This window comes from Heterodontus francisci, chromosome 12, assembly GCF_036365525.1.
Source record: "Heterodontus francisci isolate sHetFra1 chromosome 12, sHetFra1.hap1, whole genome shotgun sequence".
Taxonomy (NCBI): domain Eukaryota; kingdom Metazoa; phylum Chordata; class Chondrichthyes; order Heterodontiformes; family Heterodontidae; genus Heterodontus; species Heterodontus francisci.
The window spans coordinates 102,500,139-102,518,047 of NC_090382.1; the positions used below are offsets into that span (position 1 = coordinate 102,500,139).

The 17,909-nt window shown below is 45.2% G+C and overlaps 1 protein-coding gene across 1 annotated transcript in view; it reads right to left on the bottom strand.

The window, feature by feature from the left end:
- Positions 1 to 13,217, bottom strand: part of LOC137376023 (15-hydroxyprostaglandin dehydrogenase [NAD(+)]-like) — a 49,620-nt gene extending 36,403 nt beyond the window's left edge. The window contains exons 1-3 of the mRNA XM_068043966.1: positions 12,984 to 13,217; positions 3,574 to 3,697; positions 2,333 to 2,439 (exon numbers count right to left, since the gene is read on the bottom strand). Coding sequence (XP_067900067.1) covers positions 2,333 to 2,439; positions 3,574 to 3,697; positions 12,984 to 13,076 — 324 coding nt within the window. The 5' untranslated portion in view covers positions 13,077 to 13,217. The remainder of the gene's footprint in view (positions 1 to 2,332; positions 2,440 to 3,573; positions 3,698 to 12,983) is intronic.
- Positions 13,218 to 17,909: the final 4,692 nt, after the last annotated feature.

Genomic DNA, 17,909 nt, shown 5'->3' on the forward strand with positions numbered 1-17,909 from the left:
CTCCCACTCCAGCCTCAAGGAGATGCCCTCAACCTTGGCACCAGGCAGGCAACACAGCCTTTGAGACTCATGCTCACGGCTGCAGAGAACAGTATCTATCCCCCTAACTATACTGGAGTGTCCTCAGTGTGAAGATGGGACTTCATCTCTGCAAGGCCTGTGAGATTGTCGCTCCTAGCAATACTGCCATGGACAGATGCACCTGCGACAGACAGAGGTCAAGTGATGTTCAACATGGAGGAGCATTAATTCATCAATTGAGGGAAGGGAGCAGGTTATGCTCAGCAAGAGGTTTCCTTGTCCATGCTTGACCTGATGTCATGAGGCTTCATGGGCTCTGGAGTCGATGTTGAGGACTCAATGGGCCATACCACTGTGCCAGGCACATACCCAGGGATGGTGATGGAGGAATCTAGAACATTGGCTGTCAGTTAGGATTTGATGAATATGACTATATCAGGCTGACCTATGGGACACCTTTCCCAATTTTGCCACAAGTCCCCAGGTGTTAGTGAGGAGGACTTTGCAGCGTCAACTGGGCAGGTTGTGCCCTCTTCGTTTCTGGTGCCTAGGTCGATGTTAGGTGGTCTGCCTGGTTTTATTCCTATTTGATACTTATTGAGTGGCTTGCTAGAGCATTTCAGAGGGCAGTTAACCATCAACCATATTGCTGTAGGTCTGTAGTCACATGTAGACCAGGCAAGAACGGCAGATTTCTTTCCCTGAAGGACATTCGCAAACCAGATAGGTTGTTACAACAATCTGGTAGATTAAGGCATTTTATTTCAGATTTATTAATTAATTGAATTCAAATTCACCCAGCTACTAGGGTAGGATTTGAACTCATGTCTCCAGAGCATTAGTCCAGGTCTTGAATTACTAGTCCAGTAACATTACCACTATGATACCATTCCCCAAATGTTTGAAATGTTAAAAAGGATTTGATAGGATTGATATGGTGAAATTATTTCCTCTGGTGGGTCATTTAGGGATGGGATCAGAAAGCACTTCTTCACACAAATAGTACTGGAAATCTAGAACTGCCTCTTCCGAAAAAGCTAAGGATACCGAGGGACAATTGGATCTTTCAAGGCAGAGATAGCTAATCTTTTTTGTTGGGTAAGGGCATCCAGGGATATGGAGCAAAAATGGATAATTGGAGTTCAAGAGGAGATCAGCCATGATCTAACTGAATAGCAAAGCAGGTTCGAGGGGCTGAAAAGTCTCTACCTCTTCCTATATAATAGGTTTGAGGGGGCAAGTGGCCACCTCCTTTTCCTATACAATAGGCTCGAGGGGCTGAATGGCCTCCTCCTGTTCCTGTGTGTAGTAGTTTTGAATGCTTCAGTACAGAAAGGATGCTCAAGCCATCAAGATTAGATTGACCAGGAAGGTGCCAGAGATTTGTAATCAATAAATCGTAACTATCAGCCAGCATGCCATAATCCTTAATCACCATTTGTGGGCATTTCCTGTACCACTGGCAGGGCAGGCATCCACAGATGATGAGTGAGCCTGAGCCTGGGCTTAGCATTCATTGCGGGTCATGTAAATGTCATTAAAGCATAAGAAACAGAAGCAGGAATAGGCCCTGCATGCCATTCAATAAGATCATGGTTGATCTCCTACATCAGTGGCATGCTGTCAGGTCAACAAAATCAAGGTCTTGCAGGTCACCCCATACCATCTCCTCCCCTCAGCTTCCCCACCAATCACACCCCAGACAGAACATGTCCATTTTAAAGATCACTTGGAGGAAGTCCTGAGGAATGCAAGAGCACGGAACTTAAATAAAAACAAGAAAAGCTGGAACCACTCAGCAGGTCTGGCAGCATCTGTGAAAAGAGAAGCAGAGTTAACGTTTCGGGTCAGTGACCCTTCTTCGGAACTGACAAATTATTATAGCACGCAACTTAGTCTGGGTGGGGACCTCAATGTCCATCACTAGTCAGTGGTGGTTAGGGGCCTGGGTTGCGGCACGGAACTGCTCAGAACGACCACCACTGGCTGAGCTGGCCGAAAGACATAGCTGCCAGATGGAGGTGCGTCAGGTTGTGAGGGAACAGTAAATAGCCTACTTAGCCTCATCAACCTACCACAGGAATACACACTGTTTTAATCTAGAAAGCCAGTTGGTGAAGGATAGTACTGGAGCCAATCTTTACTCAGTCCTACATTTATTTACAGAGTGCACCATTACAAGCATACACCTCCAAACTCAACCACACCACAGTTTCAACAAGTGTCTCTTTATATGCGCTCAAGTGAAATCCCAGTTAATGTCGATCACCTGCATACAATGAAACAGAACTGATATACAATTAACACATACCAGATTTACACTGAGGCATTTCTCCCAGTGTTCTTCATCAATGATCCCCGCGTTGTTACAAACCATGTCCAATCTCTGAAATCTTTCAAGAGTTTTGCCAAAAGAATCTGAAACAGAGAGTGAATGAAACTGATTTGTAATTTCTGCAGCATCCTGGACCAAACACTTCACTCAGAGTAAGTCACTATGTCATTTGTTTCAATGTCAAGGCTGCTCTATACATGTGAATAATTGAGTTAATTTCCCTGATCTTTGCCTCAGGAGCACCCAGACACTGAGACCCATGTGGACCTGTCTCACCAAATCTCCCTTTTTTGTTGACCCAGAATTTCTGGGGTTTTCCCACAGGGAACCCATCTGTGACACAATGGAAGCCCCTTTTCCACAATTGACAGCTATCAAGAGCCTCAAAAAACTAGTGGTGGGTTTGGATAAAGGACCTCCCCTTCCCCACCCATAAACCTGGAAGGTCAGCGGGACCCCAAGAGCAAGCCATTGAGGAACCTTAACGTAAGTCTTCTGCCCCTGCTCTCCAGCAACAGGCAACAGCCTGACTTTCATAGCCAAAAATGAAGGGACTCTGAGACCCCAAACCTTAAGACCCTAAACCAGGAGCACCCAGACCCCGAGGCCCTAAACCAAGAGCACCCAGACCCCGAGGCCCTAAACCAGGAGCACCCAGACCCCGAGGCCCTAAACCAGGAGCACCCAGACCCCGAGGCCCTAAACCAGGAGCACCCAGACCCTGGGATCCTAGTCCAGGATCACTCAGACCCTAGGATTTTACACCAGGAGCACCCAGACCCTGAGACCCTAAACCAGGAGCAGCGAGAACAGTTGTGCAGCATCACTGGTGCCCAAGCACAGACTGAGGGGGGGAAATCCTGCAACCTGCACTCCCAATGAACCATCCCACAACAGGCTGTACACTGCCCAACTGTTCAACCTGACTGCCTGGTATCTAAACACAAACGTTTCCTCATTCTTCCCTATAACTAGCAAGCCACTGGGACCATGATGCAGTGTTCTTCGTTGATTATTTTTAATGTTATTTTAATGCAGGAATGTATTCCTAAATGCCAACAGTTCCAACTCCCATTAAGCTCCCACTCAAACCAATACCAGCTGATCATTGAACCTATCACTTAGAGGGGAGAACGAGGAAGAGTTTGTGCATTCTTTCTACACAGTCAAGTTGAGTATGTCTGGGAATAGTGTTAAAATAAAGTTTGGATCTGTACCTTTCAATTGATTCTCAGACGTCACATCACAAGGTAGGAACAAAATATTTTCAGCTCCATATATCTGTTCGAAGGCAGCTTTAGTGGCTTCACCAGCTGGTACATTGGCATCTAACAGACTTACCTAAAAGTCAAAACAAGATTTAATCCTAAAAGGACCCAAAAGCAAAATTTGGATTTGCCAGAAATCTAAAACAAGAGAAACCCTGGGAAATCTCAATTCAATGTCCAAGAGGACCTTTGGTCAGCCAGTATCCAAGGGGACTTGGATAAACCAACTCCCTGCATAAGGAGTACTGCTTGAATTCTGGGCTCTAGTAACTGGATTCAGGGAATCTGGAATTCAGTCCCTGGATTTTGAGCTCCTGTTTCAGGATTTGGGCACCAGCCCTGGGATTCTGGAAACCTAGTCTTCGTCCCCTGGATCCTGGGATTCCGGTCTCCAGTGCTGGGATTATAGGCTCCAGTGCCCGGATTCTGGGATTCCGATCTCCAGGCTCTGGATTCCACTCCATGGATTATCAGATTCTGGGCTCTAATTTCCAGATTCTGGGATCCTGTCGCAAGATACTGGACTCTATCCCATTGCTCCCAAGATGGGAGCATTGACACATCTCCAGTTTACACGACTCTTTCAAATTCTCTTTACTCTGAACATGAACCATAGAATGGTTACAGCACAGGAGGTCATTCGGCCCTCTGCAAGAGCAACACAGCTAGTCCCACTCCCCTGCCTTTTCCCCGTAGCCCTGCAAATATTTTGTTTTCAGATAATTATCCAATTCCCTTTGAAAGCCATGATTGAATATGTCTCCACCACACGGTCAGGCAGTGCAATCCAGATCATAAATACTCACTACATAAAAATGCTTTTCCTCCTGTCATCTTTGGTTCTTTTGGCATTCAGCTTAAAAAAAAAAGTGTCCTCGGATGCTTGACCCTTCCGCCAATGAGAACAGTTTCTCCCCATCTACTCTGTCTAGACCCCTCAAGATTTTGAACACCTCTATCAAATCTCCTCTTAACCTTCTCTTCTCTAAGTAGAACAGCCCCAACTTCTCCAGTCTATCCACATAACTGAAGTCCCTCATCCCTGGAACCATTCCCCTACATTTGTTCTGTACCATCTCTAATTCTTTCACATCCTTCCTAAAGTGTGGTGCCGAGAATTGAACACAATACTCCAGTTGAAGTTGAACTAGTATTTATAAAGATTATAACTTCCTTGCTTTTGTACTCGATGCCTCTATTTGTAAAGCCCAGGCTCCCATGTGCCTTATTAACTGTTTTTTCAACCTGCCCTGCCACCTTCAATGATTTGTGCACATATCTTCCAGGTCCCTCTCTCCCTGCACTGTCTCTAATGCTTTCATATCCTTCCTAAAATGCGGTGAGTAGAACTGTGCACAGTACTCTAGTTGTGGCCTAACCAGAGCTTTATAAAGGTTCAGCATAACTTCCCTGCTTTTGTACTCAATAGCTCTATTTATCACCTCACACTTCTTGGTATTAATTTCCATCTGCCACTTCTCTGCTCATTCTGCTAGCCTATCTATGTCTTGTTGCAGTTGATTGGTATCATTCTCACTGTTTGACCCACCTTCAAGTTTGGTATCATTTGGCATCAAATTTTGAAATTTTACTCTGTATTCCAATATCTACCTCATTTATTTGCATCAAGAGAGCAGTGATCCTAGCACTGACTCTTGAAAAACACCAGTGTCTACCATCCTCCAGTCTGGGAAACAACAATTCACGACTCACTGTTTTCTGTCCTTAAGCCAATTTTTTATCCAAGCTGACACTGACCCTCCTATTCCATGAGCTTCAGTTTTGTTAACCAGCCTTTTATGGTACTTTGTCAAATGCTTTCTTAAAATCCATATAGACAAAATCCACTGCATTCCCTTCATCAACCTTCCCTGTTAATTCATCAAAAAAATTCAATTAGATGAGTCAAGCATAATCTGCCTTTTACAAATCAGTGCTGGCTCTCCTTAATTAACTCAAACCTCTCCAAGTACTTGTTGTTTATTTTCCCGGATTATTGTTTCTAAAACCTTACCCACCACTGATGTTAAACTGACCAGCCTGTAGTTACTAGGAATGTCCTTACACCCTTTCTTAAGAAGGACACCACATGCCCTTGCACTGTCTCTACTCCCACTTTCCTTAGCAACATGGGATGCAAGCCATCCAAACCAGACCTTGCCAGCATTTCCAGTACATTCTGCCTATCAATTTTACCTCTACCCATCTCTGCTTTTACCGATATTTTATCAACATCCTCTTCCTTAGTAACTATACAAATTATTCATTACATATTTTAGCCTTGCCTTGTGCCTCTAAGCATATATCGTCCTCTTTGTCCCTAATAGACCTCACCCTGCCTCTAATCACCTGCTTGCTATTTACATGCCAGTAGAAGATTTTTGGGTTCCCTTCTATGTTAACTCCCATTCTATTCTCATATTCTCTCTTTGCCAGTCTTATTTCCTCTTCACTTCCCCTCTCAACTCATTGTATTTGGCCTGGTTCTTGCTTGAAGAATTCACCTGATATGCATCGTACATCCTCTTTTTTGTTTCATCATATTCTCTATCTTCCTCATCATCCAAGGAGCTCTGCCTTTGGTTCCCATATCTTTCGACCTTGTTGGAATATACCTAGCCTGTACCTGAAGCAGATCTTCCTTAAAGATATCCTGTTGTTCCGTTACAGTTTTCCCTGTCAAACTTTGGTTCCGTTTTACCCTGGTTAGATCCCCGCTCGTCCCACTGAAGTTAGCCCTCTTCTAATTTAGAAGTTCCTACTTTAGATTGCTCCTTGCTATTCTCCATTACTAATCTAAGCCTTATGATACAATGATCACTCTTACCCAAGTGCTCCCTCACAGACACTTGGTCCACTTGACCCATCTCATTCCCCAGCACCAGATCCAGCAATGCCTCCTTCTTAGTTGAACCGAGAACATACTGGTCAAGGAAGTTCTCCTGAATACATTTCAAAAATTCCTCCCACTCCTTTCCCTTTATTCTAAAACTATACCAATAGACATTTGTGTAATTAAAATCCTCCAATATCACCACTATATAGTTCTTGCATATATCTGTAATTTCCCTGCAGATTTACTCTTCTTTCTCGCAATTTGTTGGCCTATAAAAATACCCCCAGTAGCATGATCATACCCTTTTTTGCTTTTCAACTCTAACCAGAAGAATTCTGTCCTTGCCTCCTCAAGGGCATCCTCTTTCCAACATGACAATGTCTTCCCAAATCAGCACTGCCACTCCACCTCCATTTTCTTCCTGCCCTAAATTTTCTGAACACTGTATTCCTCAATATTACGAGCCCAGTCCTCACCATTTTTAAGCCAACATTTCATTATTGCCACTACATCCTATTCCCTCCATATTCACCAATCATATTCCCCATACATTTGCATTCATGCATTCTAAGCCTCCCCAACCAAACTAGTGAGCCTCCCCACAAGGACATTACCCCCAGTCTATTGAGGTGCAACCTATCCTTTTGAAATAGATGCCTCCTGCCCCAGAATAGGTCCCAATGCTCCAAGAATCTGAAGCCCTCCCTCATGCACCATGACTCAAGCCATGCATTGATCCTCCCTATCTACCCATTTCTACATTCGCTGGTGCATAATCCAGAGATTACTACCTTTGAGGTCCTACTTTTTAAACTTCCTCCCTAGTTCCTGAAAGTCTGACCACAGGACCTTAATACTTTCCCTCTCTATTTCATTGGTACCAACATGTACCACAACTTCTGGCTCAGTCCCCTTCCCCTGCAGAATATTCTGCACCCTCTCCTCTTGAAGTCTATCACTATCCTCCTCATAGTTCAGAATATTTCCAAGTTTTGTGTCATCCACAAATTTTGAAATTGTGTTCTGTACATTAATGTAAATCAAGAAAAGCAGTAGCCCTAGTACTGACCGCTGGGATCCACTACTATTTACTTTCCTCCAGAAGAACAACCATTCACCACTACTCTGTTTCCTGTCACTCAACCTACTGCGTATCCAAGGTGCCACTGTCCCAATTATTCCATGGGCTTTAATTTTGCTGTCAAGCCTGTTATGTGTTTTAATTTATCAAATGCCTTTTGAAAGCCCATGTACAGCACATCAACCACATTACCCTCATCAACCCTCTCTGTTACCTCATCCAAACAAATTAATCAAGATAGTTAAACATGATTTTCACTTAACCAATCCATGCTGACTTTCCTTAATTTATCCACATTTGTCCAAGTGACTATTAATTTTGTCCTAGTTTATCATTTTTGGCTGTGGTCACCCCGCAGCTTAAGAGGGTCCAGAAAGAGAGGGACTGGGTGACAGCCAGGCAGTCAAGGAGAACCAGTACAGGAGTCCCCTGAGTGTATCTCACTCTTCAACCAGTATTCAGTTCTGAATACTGGAGGCAATATGGTTCCTCTGGGGACTGCAGCCAAGCGCCCAGCACCATGGGCTGCTCAGCTGTACATGGGGAAAGGAGGAAGATTGGAGGTTAAACTGACTGGCCTGTAGTTGCAAGGTTTATCCTTGCACCTTTTTTTGAACAAAGGTGTAACATTTGAAATTCTCCAGTCCTCTGGCACCACTCCTGTATCTAAGGAGGAATGGAAGGTTATGGTCAGTGCCTCCGTAATTTCCACCCTTACTTCCCTCAGGATCCTCTGATCCCGTCCTGGCAACTTATCAACTTTAAGTATAGCCAGCCTTTTTAATACCTCCTCTTTATCAATTTTTAGCCCATCTACTCTCTCAACTACCTATCTTTCACTATGACTTTGGCAGCATCTTCTTGGTAAAGACAGATGCTAAGTATTCATTCAGTACCTCAGCCATGCCCTCTGCCTCCATGCAGATGCCTTTTTGGTCCCTAATCAGCCACACTCTTCCTTTTACCATTCTTTTACTTTTTTTATGCCTAAACAGGACTTTTGGATTCCCTTTTATGTTAACTGCCAATTTCTTCTGTTACAACCGGGTGAGGAAGGGGTGTCAGGCTCCCCTCTCGCCCCTTTCCTGGTTTGACTGCAACAGGGTTTGACTTTTAAAACTGTGTCTTTAGCTTCACTTCAGTGAGTCCTTGCTCACGATTCTCTAATTGTAATTGTAAAGGAACCAATCAGCTAGGCTTTCTTTGGTTTAAACAAGAAAGGTGTAAGTTTATTAACCTTATCACTCTAACTCTGTTAAATTATTAAAATACATGACACAACCACACTAGCATGCATATGAGATAAACACACACACACAAATAGATACAAAGGAGGAGAAAGGATTAAAGGGGGAGGGTTTGGAGTAGTAGATGGAATTCAGTTACTGTCTTTAGTTATACAGATAATGACTGTCAATGTCCTTTGATCATCACGATTGACAAAACCCATCTCGCTACTTGAATCAGTGAGCACTCCCTTTGTTTTTCTATGCAACTGTCTCTAAGAATGCAAATGTGCAGCCATGTTTTAGCTGTTCAGTTGTGTGGTCCTTTTAAACAAGTTATATTCAATGTTCAGTAAAAAGTTCAAGTAGTGTTTCATATGATGAAATTAATGTATTTCTATTTTGCACTTCCCATACTCTGCTTCTTTCTTTATTCACTTCCCCAATGAACTTCTTATGTTGTATCTGGTTCTCAGGTGTATTATCAACCTGACATCTGTCATATGCACCCTTTTTCTGCTTCATCTTATTCTCTATCACTTTCATCATCCAGGGAGCTGTGGTTTTGTTGGTCACACTTTTCACCCTCGTAGGAATGTAGCCGGACTATCTTCTCTTTAAAGGCAACCTATTGCTGTGTTACAGTTTTGGCTGCCAATCTTTGATTTCAAATTTCCTGGGACAAATCTGTTCTCATCCCACTGAAATTGTCCCTCCTCCCACTGAAATTGTCCCTCCTCCAATTAAATATTTTACTCTAGATTGCTCTTTGTCCTATTCCATAAATAACCTAAATCTTATGATACAATATTCGCTAATCGTTCCCCTACTGACACTTGGCGCATCATTCCCCAGAATCAGATCCCACAATGCATCCTTACTCGTTGGGCCAAAAAAACATAAATACGTCCGATAAAATTCTCCTGAACACACTTCAGAAACTCTTTCCTCTCTCTACCCTTTATACTATCCCAATCTATATTAGGATATTTAAAGTCTCTCTATAGTTTTTGTACCTCTCTGCAATTTTCTTGCAAATTTGTTTCTCTATATCTTTCCCACTATTTGGTGGCTTATAGCTTACACCCAGCAATGTAATGGCACCTCTGTTGCTTCTGAGTTCCAAATAGATTCTGCCCCTCTAAGACATCCTCTCTCTCCAGCACTGTAACAACCTTCTTAGTCAATACTGCCATCCCTCCTTTTTTCCCTTCCCAATCTTTCATGAACACCCTGTCTCCAGGCATATTTAGTACCGAGTCCTGCCCTTTTTTGAATCAGGTCTCCATTATTGGCATGACATCATATTCCCACGTGGCTATCTGTGTCTGCAGCTCACCAAACTTATCGACCACACTCCGTTCACATACTACAACAACAACTTATACTTCTATAGCATCACTAACATAATAAAACGTTCCACAGTATTTCACAGGAGCATTATAAAACATTCTAAAATATGACACCAAGCCACAGAAGGAGATATTAGGTCAGATGACCAAAAGCTTGGTCAAAGAAGTAGATTTTAAGGAGGGTCTTAAAAGGAGAAAAGCGAGGTGGAGAGGGAGGATATTCCAGAGCTTAGGACCCAGGCAATTGAAGGCACGCCCACCAATGGTCAGAATCACAGAATTGTAACAGCACAGGTGGGTCATTCGGCCGGTCATGTCGACGCTGGCTCTCCAAAAGAGCAATTTATTTAAGGCCACTCCCCTGCCTTCTCCTCCTAGCCCTGCACATTCTTCCTTTCCAGATAACAATCCAATTCCCTCTTGAAAGCCTCGATCAAATCTGCCTCCATCACACTCTCAGGCAGTGCATTCCGGATCCTAACCACTCGCTGCATAAAAAAGTTTTTCCTCATGTCTCCATTGCTTCTTTTGCCAATTACCATAAATCTGTGTCCTCTTATGGAATGAATAAAATCAGGGATGCTCAAGAGGCTAGAATTAGAGGAGCACAGATATCTTGGAGGGCTGTCAGGTTGGAAGAGATTACAGAGATAGGGGTGAGGCCATGGAGGGATTTGAAAACAAGGGTGAGAATATTAAAATCAAGACGTTGCTCGACCAGGAGCCAATGTAGGCCAGCGAACACAGGGATGATGGGGAATGGGACTTGGTGTGAGTTAAGACACAGGCGGCAGAGTTTTGGATGACCTAAAGTTTATGGAGAGTATAATGTGGGAGACCAGCCAGGAGTGCATTGGAATAGTCAAGACTATAGGTAACGAAGGCATGAATGAGGGTTTCAGTAGCAGATGAGCTGAGACAGGGTGAAATTGGGCAATGTTACAGAGGTGGAAATAGGTGGTGATGGCGAAAATATGTGCTTGGAAGCATATCTCGGGGTCAAATGTGACACCAACATTGCAAACAAACTGGGTTAATCTCAGACTGTCGTCTGGGAGAGGGATGGAGTCAGTAGCTAGGAAATGGAGTTTGAAGTGGGGACCAAAAACAATGGCTTCAGTCGTCCCAATATTTAATTGAAGCAAATTTCTGCTCATCCAGTACTGGGCGTCGGATAAGCAGTCTGAAAGTTGAGCAACAGCGGAGGAGTCAAGAGCAGTAGTGGTGAGGTAGAGCTGGGTGTCATCAGCGTACACGTGAAAACTAAAACTCTGCTTTCAGATGATGCCACTGAAGGGCAGCATGTAGATGAGAAATATGAGGGGGTCAAGGATAGATCCTTCGGGGACACCAGAGGTAATGATGTGGGAACAGGAAGAGAAGCCATTGCAAGTGAGTCTACGATTTGATAGATAAAAATGGAACCAGGTGAGAGCAGTCACTCCCAGCTGGACGACAATAGAGAGACATTGGAGGAAGATGGTGTGGTCAACCACGTCAAAGGCTGCAGCCAGGTTGAAAAGGACGAGGAGGGAAAGTTTACCTTTGTCACAGTCACATAGGATGTCATTTGTGACTTTGATAAGAGCTGTTTTGATAATGTGGCAGGGGTGGAAACCTGATTGGAGGGATTCAAAGATGGAGTCTGGGAAAGATGGGCAAGGATTTGGAAGGCGATAACATGTTCAGGGACTTTGAAGTGGAGGTTGGAGATGGGATGGTAGAATAAAGGACAGTGGGATCAAGGGTTGGCTTTTTGAGGAGAGGGGTGATGATGCCAGATTTAAAGGAGAGGAACAACACCTGAAGAGAGAGAACAGTTAACAATATTGGCTAATATGGGGACCAGGAGGGAGATTTGGGGGGGGGGGTCAACACTTAATTGGGAAGAGGATCAACAGACCAGGAGGTGGGTCTCACAGATAAAATGAGCTCAGAGAGGGCATGAGGGGAGATAGGAGAGAAACTCAAAAAAGATGTGAGTTCAGGGCTAGGGCAGTGGGGAGCATTAGAGGAAGTTCAGCCTGATGAGCTAGTGGAAGGGAGGTACATGGCAAAGGCAGCTGATCAGATAGTCTCCGGGTAAGTGACAAGGAAGTCCATGAGCTACTCGCACTTATTATTGGAGGTGAGGGTGGTGAGGACAGGGGGGAAGGAGTTTAAGAAGACAGTTGCAGTAGAGAAACTGGGGATTACCTTTCCATTCCAGGATGATCCTGATTGTAATTATATGATCAATTATCAAATTGACTTTACTTTTAATACTAATTAATTGATCTAGTCTCACATTAGTTTAGAGTTTAGTTTAGAGATACAGCACTGAAACAGGCCCTTCAGCCCACTGAGTCTGTGCCAACCATCAACCACCCATTTATACTAATCGTACACTAATTCCATATTCCTACCACATCCCCACCTGTCCCTATAATATTTTCCCTACCACCTACCTATACTACGGGCAATTTATAATGGCCAATTTACCTATCAACCTGTAAGTCTTTGGCATGTGGGAGGAATTGAACCCGGGTCGCTGGAGCTGTGAGGCTGCGGTGCTGACCACTGCGCCACCCCAGTTGATAAATTAAAAATAAATCAAAATTTTACCAGAACGTTCACCCACCTGAATCCTGTGACTACCTCGTGATATCTTGTTTTCTACCCGTTCAGTTCCAATCTGAATTACTTCAATTTCAACAAACACAATTGTATCAAAACCCCGCATCAATTCACTTTTACACTCTTACCAGCTCCAGATGTAAACTCAGAATGCATATTTCTTAACAGTGCCGCCACCGAGTTTCTCAACCGGAATTAGCAAAGCAGCTTTTGACTTCCAGGATTAACAGAAATCATAAATAAAATACCTTAGCCCCATTCTTCAGTAATATTTCAGCAATTTCTTTTCCAATCCCTTGAGCAGCCCCAGTCACCAAAGCAACTTTTCCCTTCAGTTCCATCGTCAGCAATTTCAGCAGTATAAGACACAAGAGGCCGGAACTACTTAAATATATCTATGCAGAGAAAAAGGCTACGCCCAGGGTCTCGTCAATGGGCAGCTCGTATTTTCGTATCTTTTGCATCGATCTCAAGTTGTGTTTTTTTTTCTCTGTGTGTTTCCTGTTCACAGGCAACATGTAGGTTGAATCGAAAAACATTCTCTGACTTTAAACAACTTCAACAGATCGCAGTTTGATAAAGGCAGGGATTGGGTCTTTAATATCATAGTTTACACTGCTGATTCCTGTTCAATGGGGTGAGTGGCCAGCGAGTGATAGGTTACAGCAAGATTTATTTCGTTAGCAGACAGGTCGGTAACTAATGGGTATTCTCTGTGACCTTGTCCTACTCTTTTGTTATCTCTTGCCTCACCCCTGCTTTACTTGCTTAAAATCTTTTACATTTCTAATTTTTTTTTTTACATTTTAAGGTAAGGGACAGGAGGTTTAGAGGGGAGTTGAAGAAAGATTTTTTCACCCAGAGGGTGGTTGGAATCTGGAACGCACTGCCTGAAGGGGTGGTAGAGGCAGGAACCCTCCCAACATTTAAGAAGTATTTAGATGAGCACTTGAAACGCCATAGCATACAAGGCTGTGGGCCAAGTGCGGGGAAGGGGGATTAGTTTTGGACAGGTGCGTTGGGCCGAAGGGCTTGTTTCTGTACTGTAAAACTCCATGACTCTAATATTTGTCAGTTCTGAAGAATGGTCACTGACCTGAAATGTTAACCCTGCCTCTCCCTCCACAGATGCTGCCAGACTTGCTGAGTATTTCCAGCATTTCTTGTTTTTATTACAGATTTAAGGTGATTAGTAGAAGGATTAGAGAGGACAGGAGGAAAAACTTTTTCACCTAGACGGTGGTGGGTGTCTGGAATTCACTGTCCAGATCGGTGGTGGAGGCAGAATAAAGGCCTGCAATGATCAGGGTAAAAAAACCCCAACCCAAACCCGACAGAACCACATCGGACCCGAGCCCGACCCAGACCGAGTCCCTCCAATTTTTCCCCGAGCCCGACCCAACCCGACTCAACCACCGGAATGTTCACTTTACCTGCCTTGCGACTCCCAGTCTGCAGGAAGCTGCAGCATGGGTGTGATGACGTCATAGAGACGCTCACTCGCTCACTGCGCAGGCTCAGAGTTTCCTTCCTTGAAGTCCCGGACTCCCAGCTCAGGTAGGCCTTTCAACTTTTAACACTTAGCAGCAGAGCAAAATGCAATACTTACTTTGTGTGTCCAACCTGGACCCGGCCCGGCCCGGCCCGACCCGACCCGACCCGAGCCGAGCCCGAAAGCTGGACCCAGAAGAGCGACCCGACCCGAGCCGAGCCGAGCCGAACCGGACACATGTCGTCCGGTCCCGTCGGGTTCGGGTCGGGTCGGGTAGCAGCCCTTTAAGGCAAAAACCCTCAACTCATTTAAAAGGTACCTGGACATGCACCTGAAGTGCTGTAACCTGCGAGGCTATGGACCAGGTGCTGGAAATTGGGATTAGATTGGGCGGCTAGTTTTTTCAACTGACGCAGACAATGGGCTGAATGACCTCCTTCCATGGTTCTATGGAACCCGCTGCCTGAAAGGGCGGTAGAGGCAAAAATCCTCATCACATTTGAAAAACACTTGGATTTGCACTTCGGTTACTGTAACCTACAGGGCTTCGGACCAAGAGCTGGAAAGAGGATTAGACTAGATAACTCTTTATCAGCTGGCACAGAAACAATAGGCCGAATGGCCTCATTCTGTGCTGTATATGTTTCTATGTAAGATCCCTGTATCCATCCAGATAATATGCACACACATTGATCGCAGTTTCTATACTTTCCCCCAAGGATCAGAGAATGATAAACCACAGAAGCAGACCATTCTGCTTTCCTTCTGCTATTAAACCCTTTTCAGTGTCAATATTGATGCAAAATCTGTCAGGAGAACCAGAGGAACTGGTTGAACTGGGTTAAAGGGAGACCACACCTCACACAAGATTATTTTCCAGCAACCGCACCTTTTAATTCTCATTCGGGATATTACAAAGTGACTGGGAGCATTAGAGTGGTAGAGGTGACGTGTTCAAGTTCCAATCCAGAGACTTGAGCCTATAATCCAGGCTGAAACTCCCAGTGCAATAATGAGAGAGTGCTACACTTTCAGAAGGTCAGTACTGAGAGAGTGCTGCACTGTCTGAGGGTCAGTACTGATAGAGCGCTGCACTGTCAGAGTGGCTGTACTAAGGGAGTGCTGCATTGTCAGAGTGGCAGTAGTGAGGGAGTGCTGCATTGTCAGAGGGGCAGTACTGAGGGAGCGCTGCACTGTCAGAGGGTCAGTACTGATAGAGCGCTGCACTGTCAGAGTGGCTGTACTAAGGGAGTGCTGCATTGTCAGAGTGGCAGTAGTGAGGCAGTGCTGCATTGTCAGAGGGGCAGTACTGAGGGAGCGCTGCACTGTCTGAGGGTCAGTACTGATAGAGCGCTGCACTGTCAGAGTGGCTGTACTAAGGGAGTGCTGCATTGTCAGAGTGGCAGTAGTGAGGGAGTGCTGCATTGTCAGAGTGGCAGTAGTGAGGGAGTGCTGCATTGTCAGAGGGGCAGTACTGAAGTAGTGCTGCACTGTCAGAGTGGCAATAGTGAGGGAATGCTGCACTGTTGGAGGGGCAGTACTGAGGGAGCACTACACTGTTGGAGGGGCAGTTCTGAGGGAGTGTTGCACCTTCAGAAGGGCAGTACTGAAGGAGGGCTGCACTGCTGGAGGGGCAGTACTGAGGGAGTATTGCACCTTCAGGGGGTCACGACTGAGGGAGGGCTGCACTGCTGGAGGGGCAGTACTGAGGGAGCGCCGCACTGTCAGAGGGTCAGTACTGAGGAGGGCTGCACTGCTGGAGGGGCAGTATTGAGGGAGTGCTACCCTGCTGGAGGAGCAGTACTGAGGGAGTGCTGCACTGCTAGAGGGGCAGTACTGAGGGAGTGCTGCACTGCTAGAGGGGCAGTACTGAGGGAGTGCTGCACTGCTGGAGGGGCAGTACTGAGGGAGTGCTGCACTGCTAGAGGGGCAGTACTGAGTGAGTGCTGCACTGCTAGAGGGGCAGTACTGAGGGAGTGCTGCACTGCTAGAGGGGCAGTACTGAGGGAGTGCTGCACTGCTGAAGGGGCAGTACTGAGGGAGTGCTGCACTGCTAGAGGGGCAGTACTGAGGGAGTGCTGCACTGCTAGAGGGGCAGTACTGAGGAAGTGCTGCACTGCTAGAGGGGCAGTACTGAGGTAGGGCTGCACCTTCAGAAGGTCAGTACTAAGGAGGGCTGCACTGCTGGAGGGGCAGTACTGAGGGAGTGCTGCACTGATGGAGGGGCAGTACTGAGGTAGGGTTGCACCTTCAGAAGGTCAGTACTAAGGAGGGCTGCACTGCTGGAGGGGCAGTACTGAGAGACTTCAGAACCATCGGAGGGCAGTACTCAATAACTGCACTGTAAGAGGGACAGTAATGAGGGATCACTGGACAGAGGGGCTGTGCTGTCAGAGGGGCAGTATTGAGAGTCTTGCACTGTAGGCGGGGCATATTGTGAGAGTGCTGCACTGTCAGAATGGCAGAACTGAGGGAGTGGTTGGTTGTTTGCAGGATTGCTTTGTGTCAGTGGCAGCAAGGGGTGGGAACGATGTCCATTGCATTGTTTCTGACATTGGTCCTCTGGTGCAACCTAATTGAAACTAGCTTTAATAAGGGCATCCCTGACAGTAATGTCAGCAGTTGGTGCTGCATTGCCCTGATCATTTCCGTCTTCCTTGTCTTCCTCTTCCTCCTTAGAAGTGTCTCCATATGATCTGCACTGCATGCCTTGCTCCTCATGCAGTCCAGACCTTGGTGTTGTGCTACGCTGTGCAGTGTGCAGCACACCACGACCATTCCGGATACCCTGGCTGGTGAGTACTGAAGGGCGTCTCCAGATCTGTCTTGGCACCTGAAGTGCATCTTCAGCATGCCAATGGCTTGTTCATTCACACATCTAGTTGTTAAATGGCATCCCAGCTGTGAATGGCTGTGAAACTGATAGCGATCTTTTTAACAAGGCTACTCTGTAAGAAGAAGACAACAGTGGGAAATTTACCATCTCCAGTCACGGTGAAGATGAGAAAACGGCTCCGGGAACAATTTACACATGCGGGCCAGATGGAAACCTTTGGCGGGCCGGATCCTGGCCCGTGGGCCGTGTGTTGGGCAACCCTGCTCTATCTATTTTAGTTTCAGAATAAAATCCACCAACGAGGTTTCTTTAATAAACAACAAAAATATTAATTTATTTTAAAACAAAACTTAGTCAATAAAGTTTGAAATACAACAGCAAATATATATATTCCCTTCTAAATACCCAACACACACACTCACCGGTTGAAGGAAAACTAAAGATGCTTTGGCCAAAGTACTTGTTAATTCTTAAAGTAAAAGGATAAGATATGTTTTGTTCCAGATGGCATACAGTCTTGCATCTGAGTACATGTTGACGGGTCACTGGGACCTTTTCAGAAGCAGATCGTTCAGGAGATGTCGAGAGGAAGTCTTCCAAAAGGTTCTCAGGAGAAATGTGACATCAAGCATTACAGTTATCGCACACTGGATTTTTATTGCAGGGTTTCTCAGAGAGGTGGAGGAAGATGAGCTGAGTGTTTCAGCAGGCTACAAACCCAACAGACATAAAACAATATTCAAAAATGAAATCCACTCTTGAGCACCATAAATCTTGATATATCACTTCTCTTGTAAACAAATCCCATAGTCAGAAGGCACCTTTTTTTATTTGTTTGTGGGATGT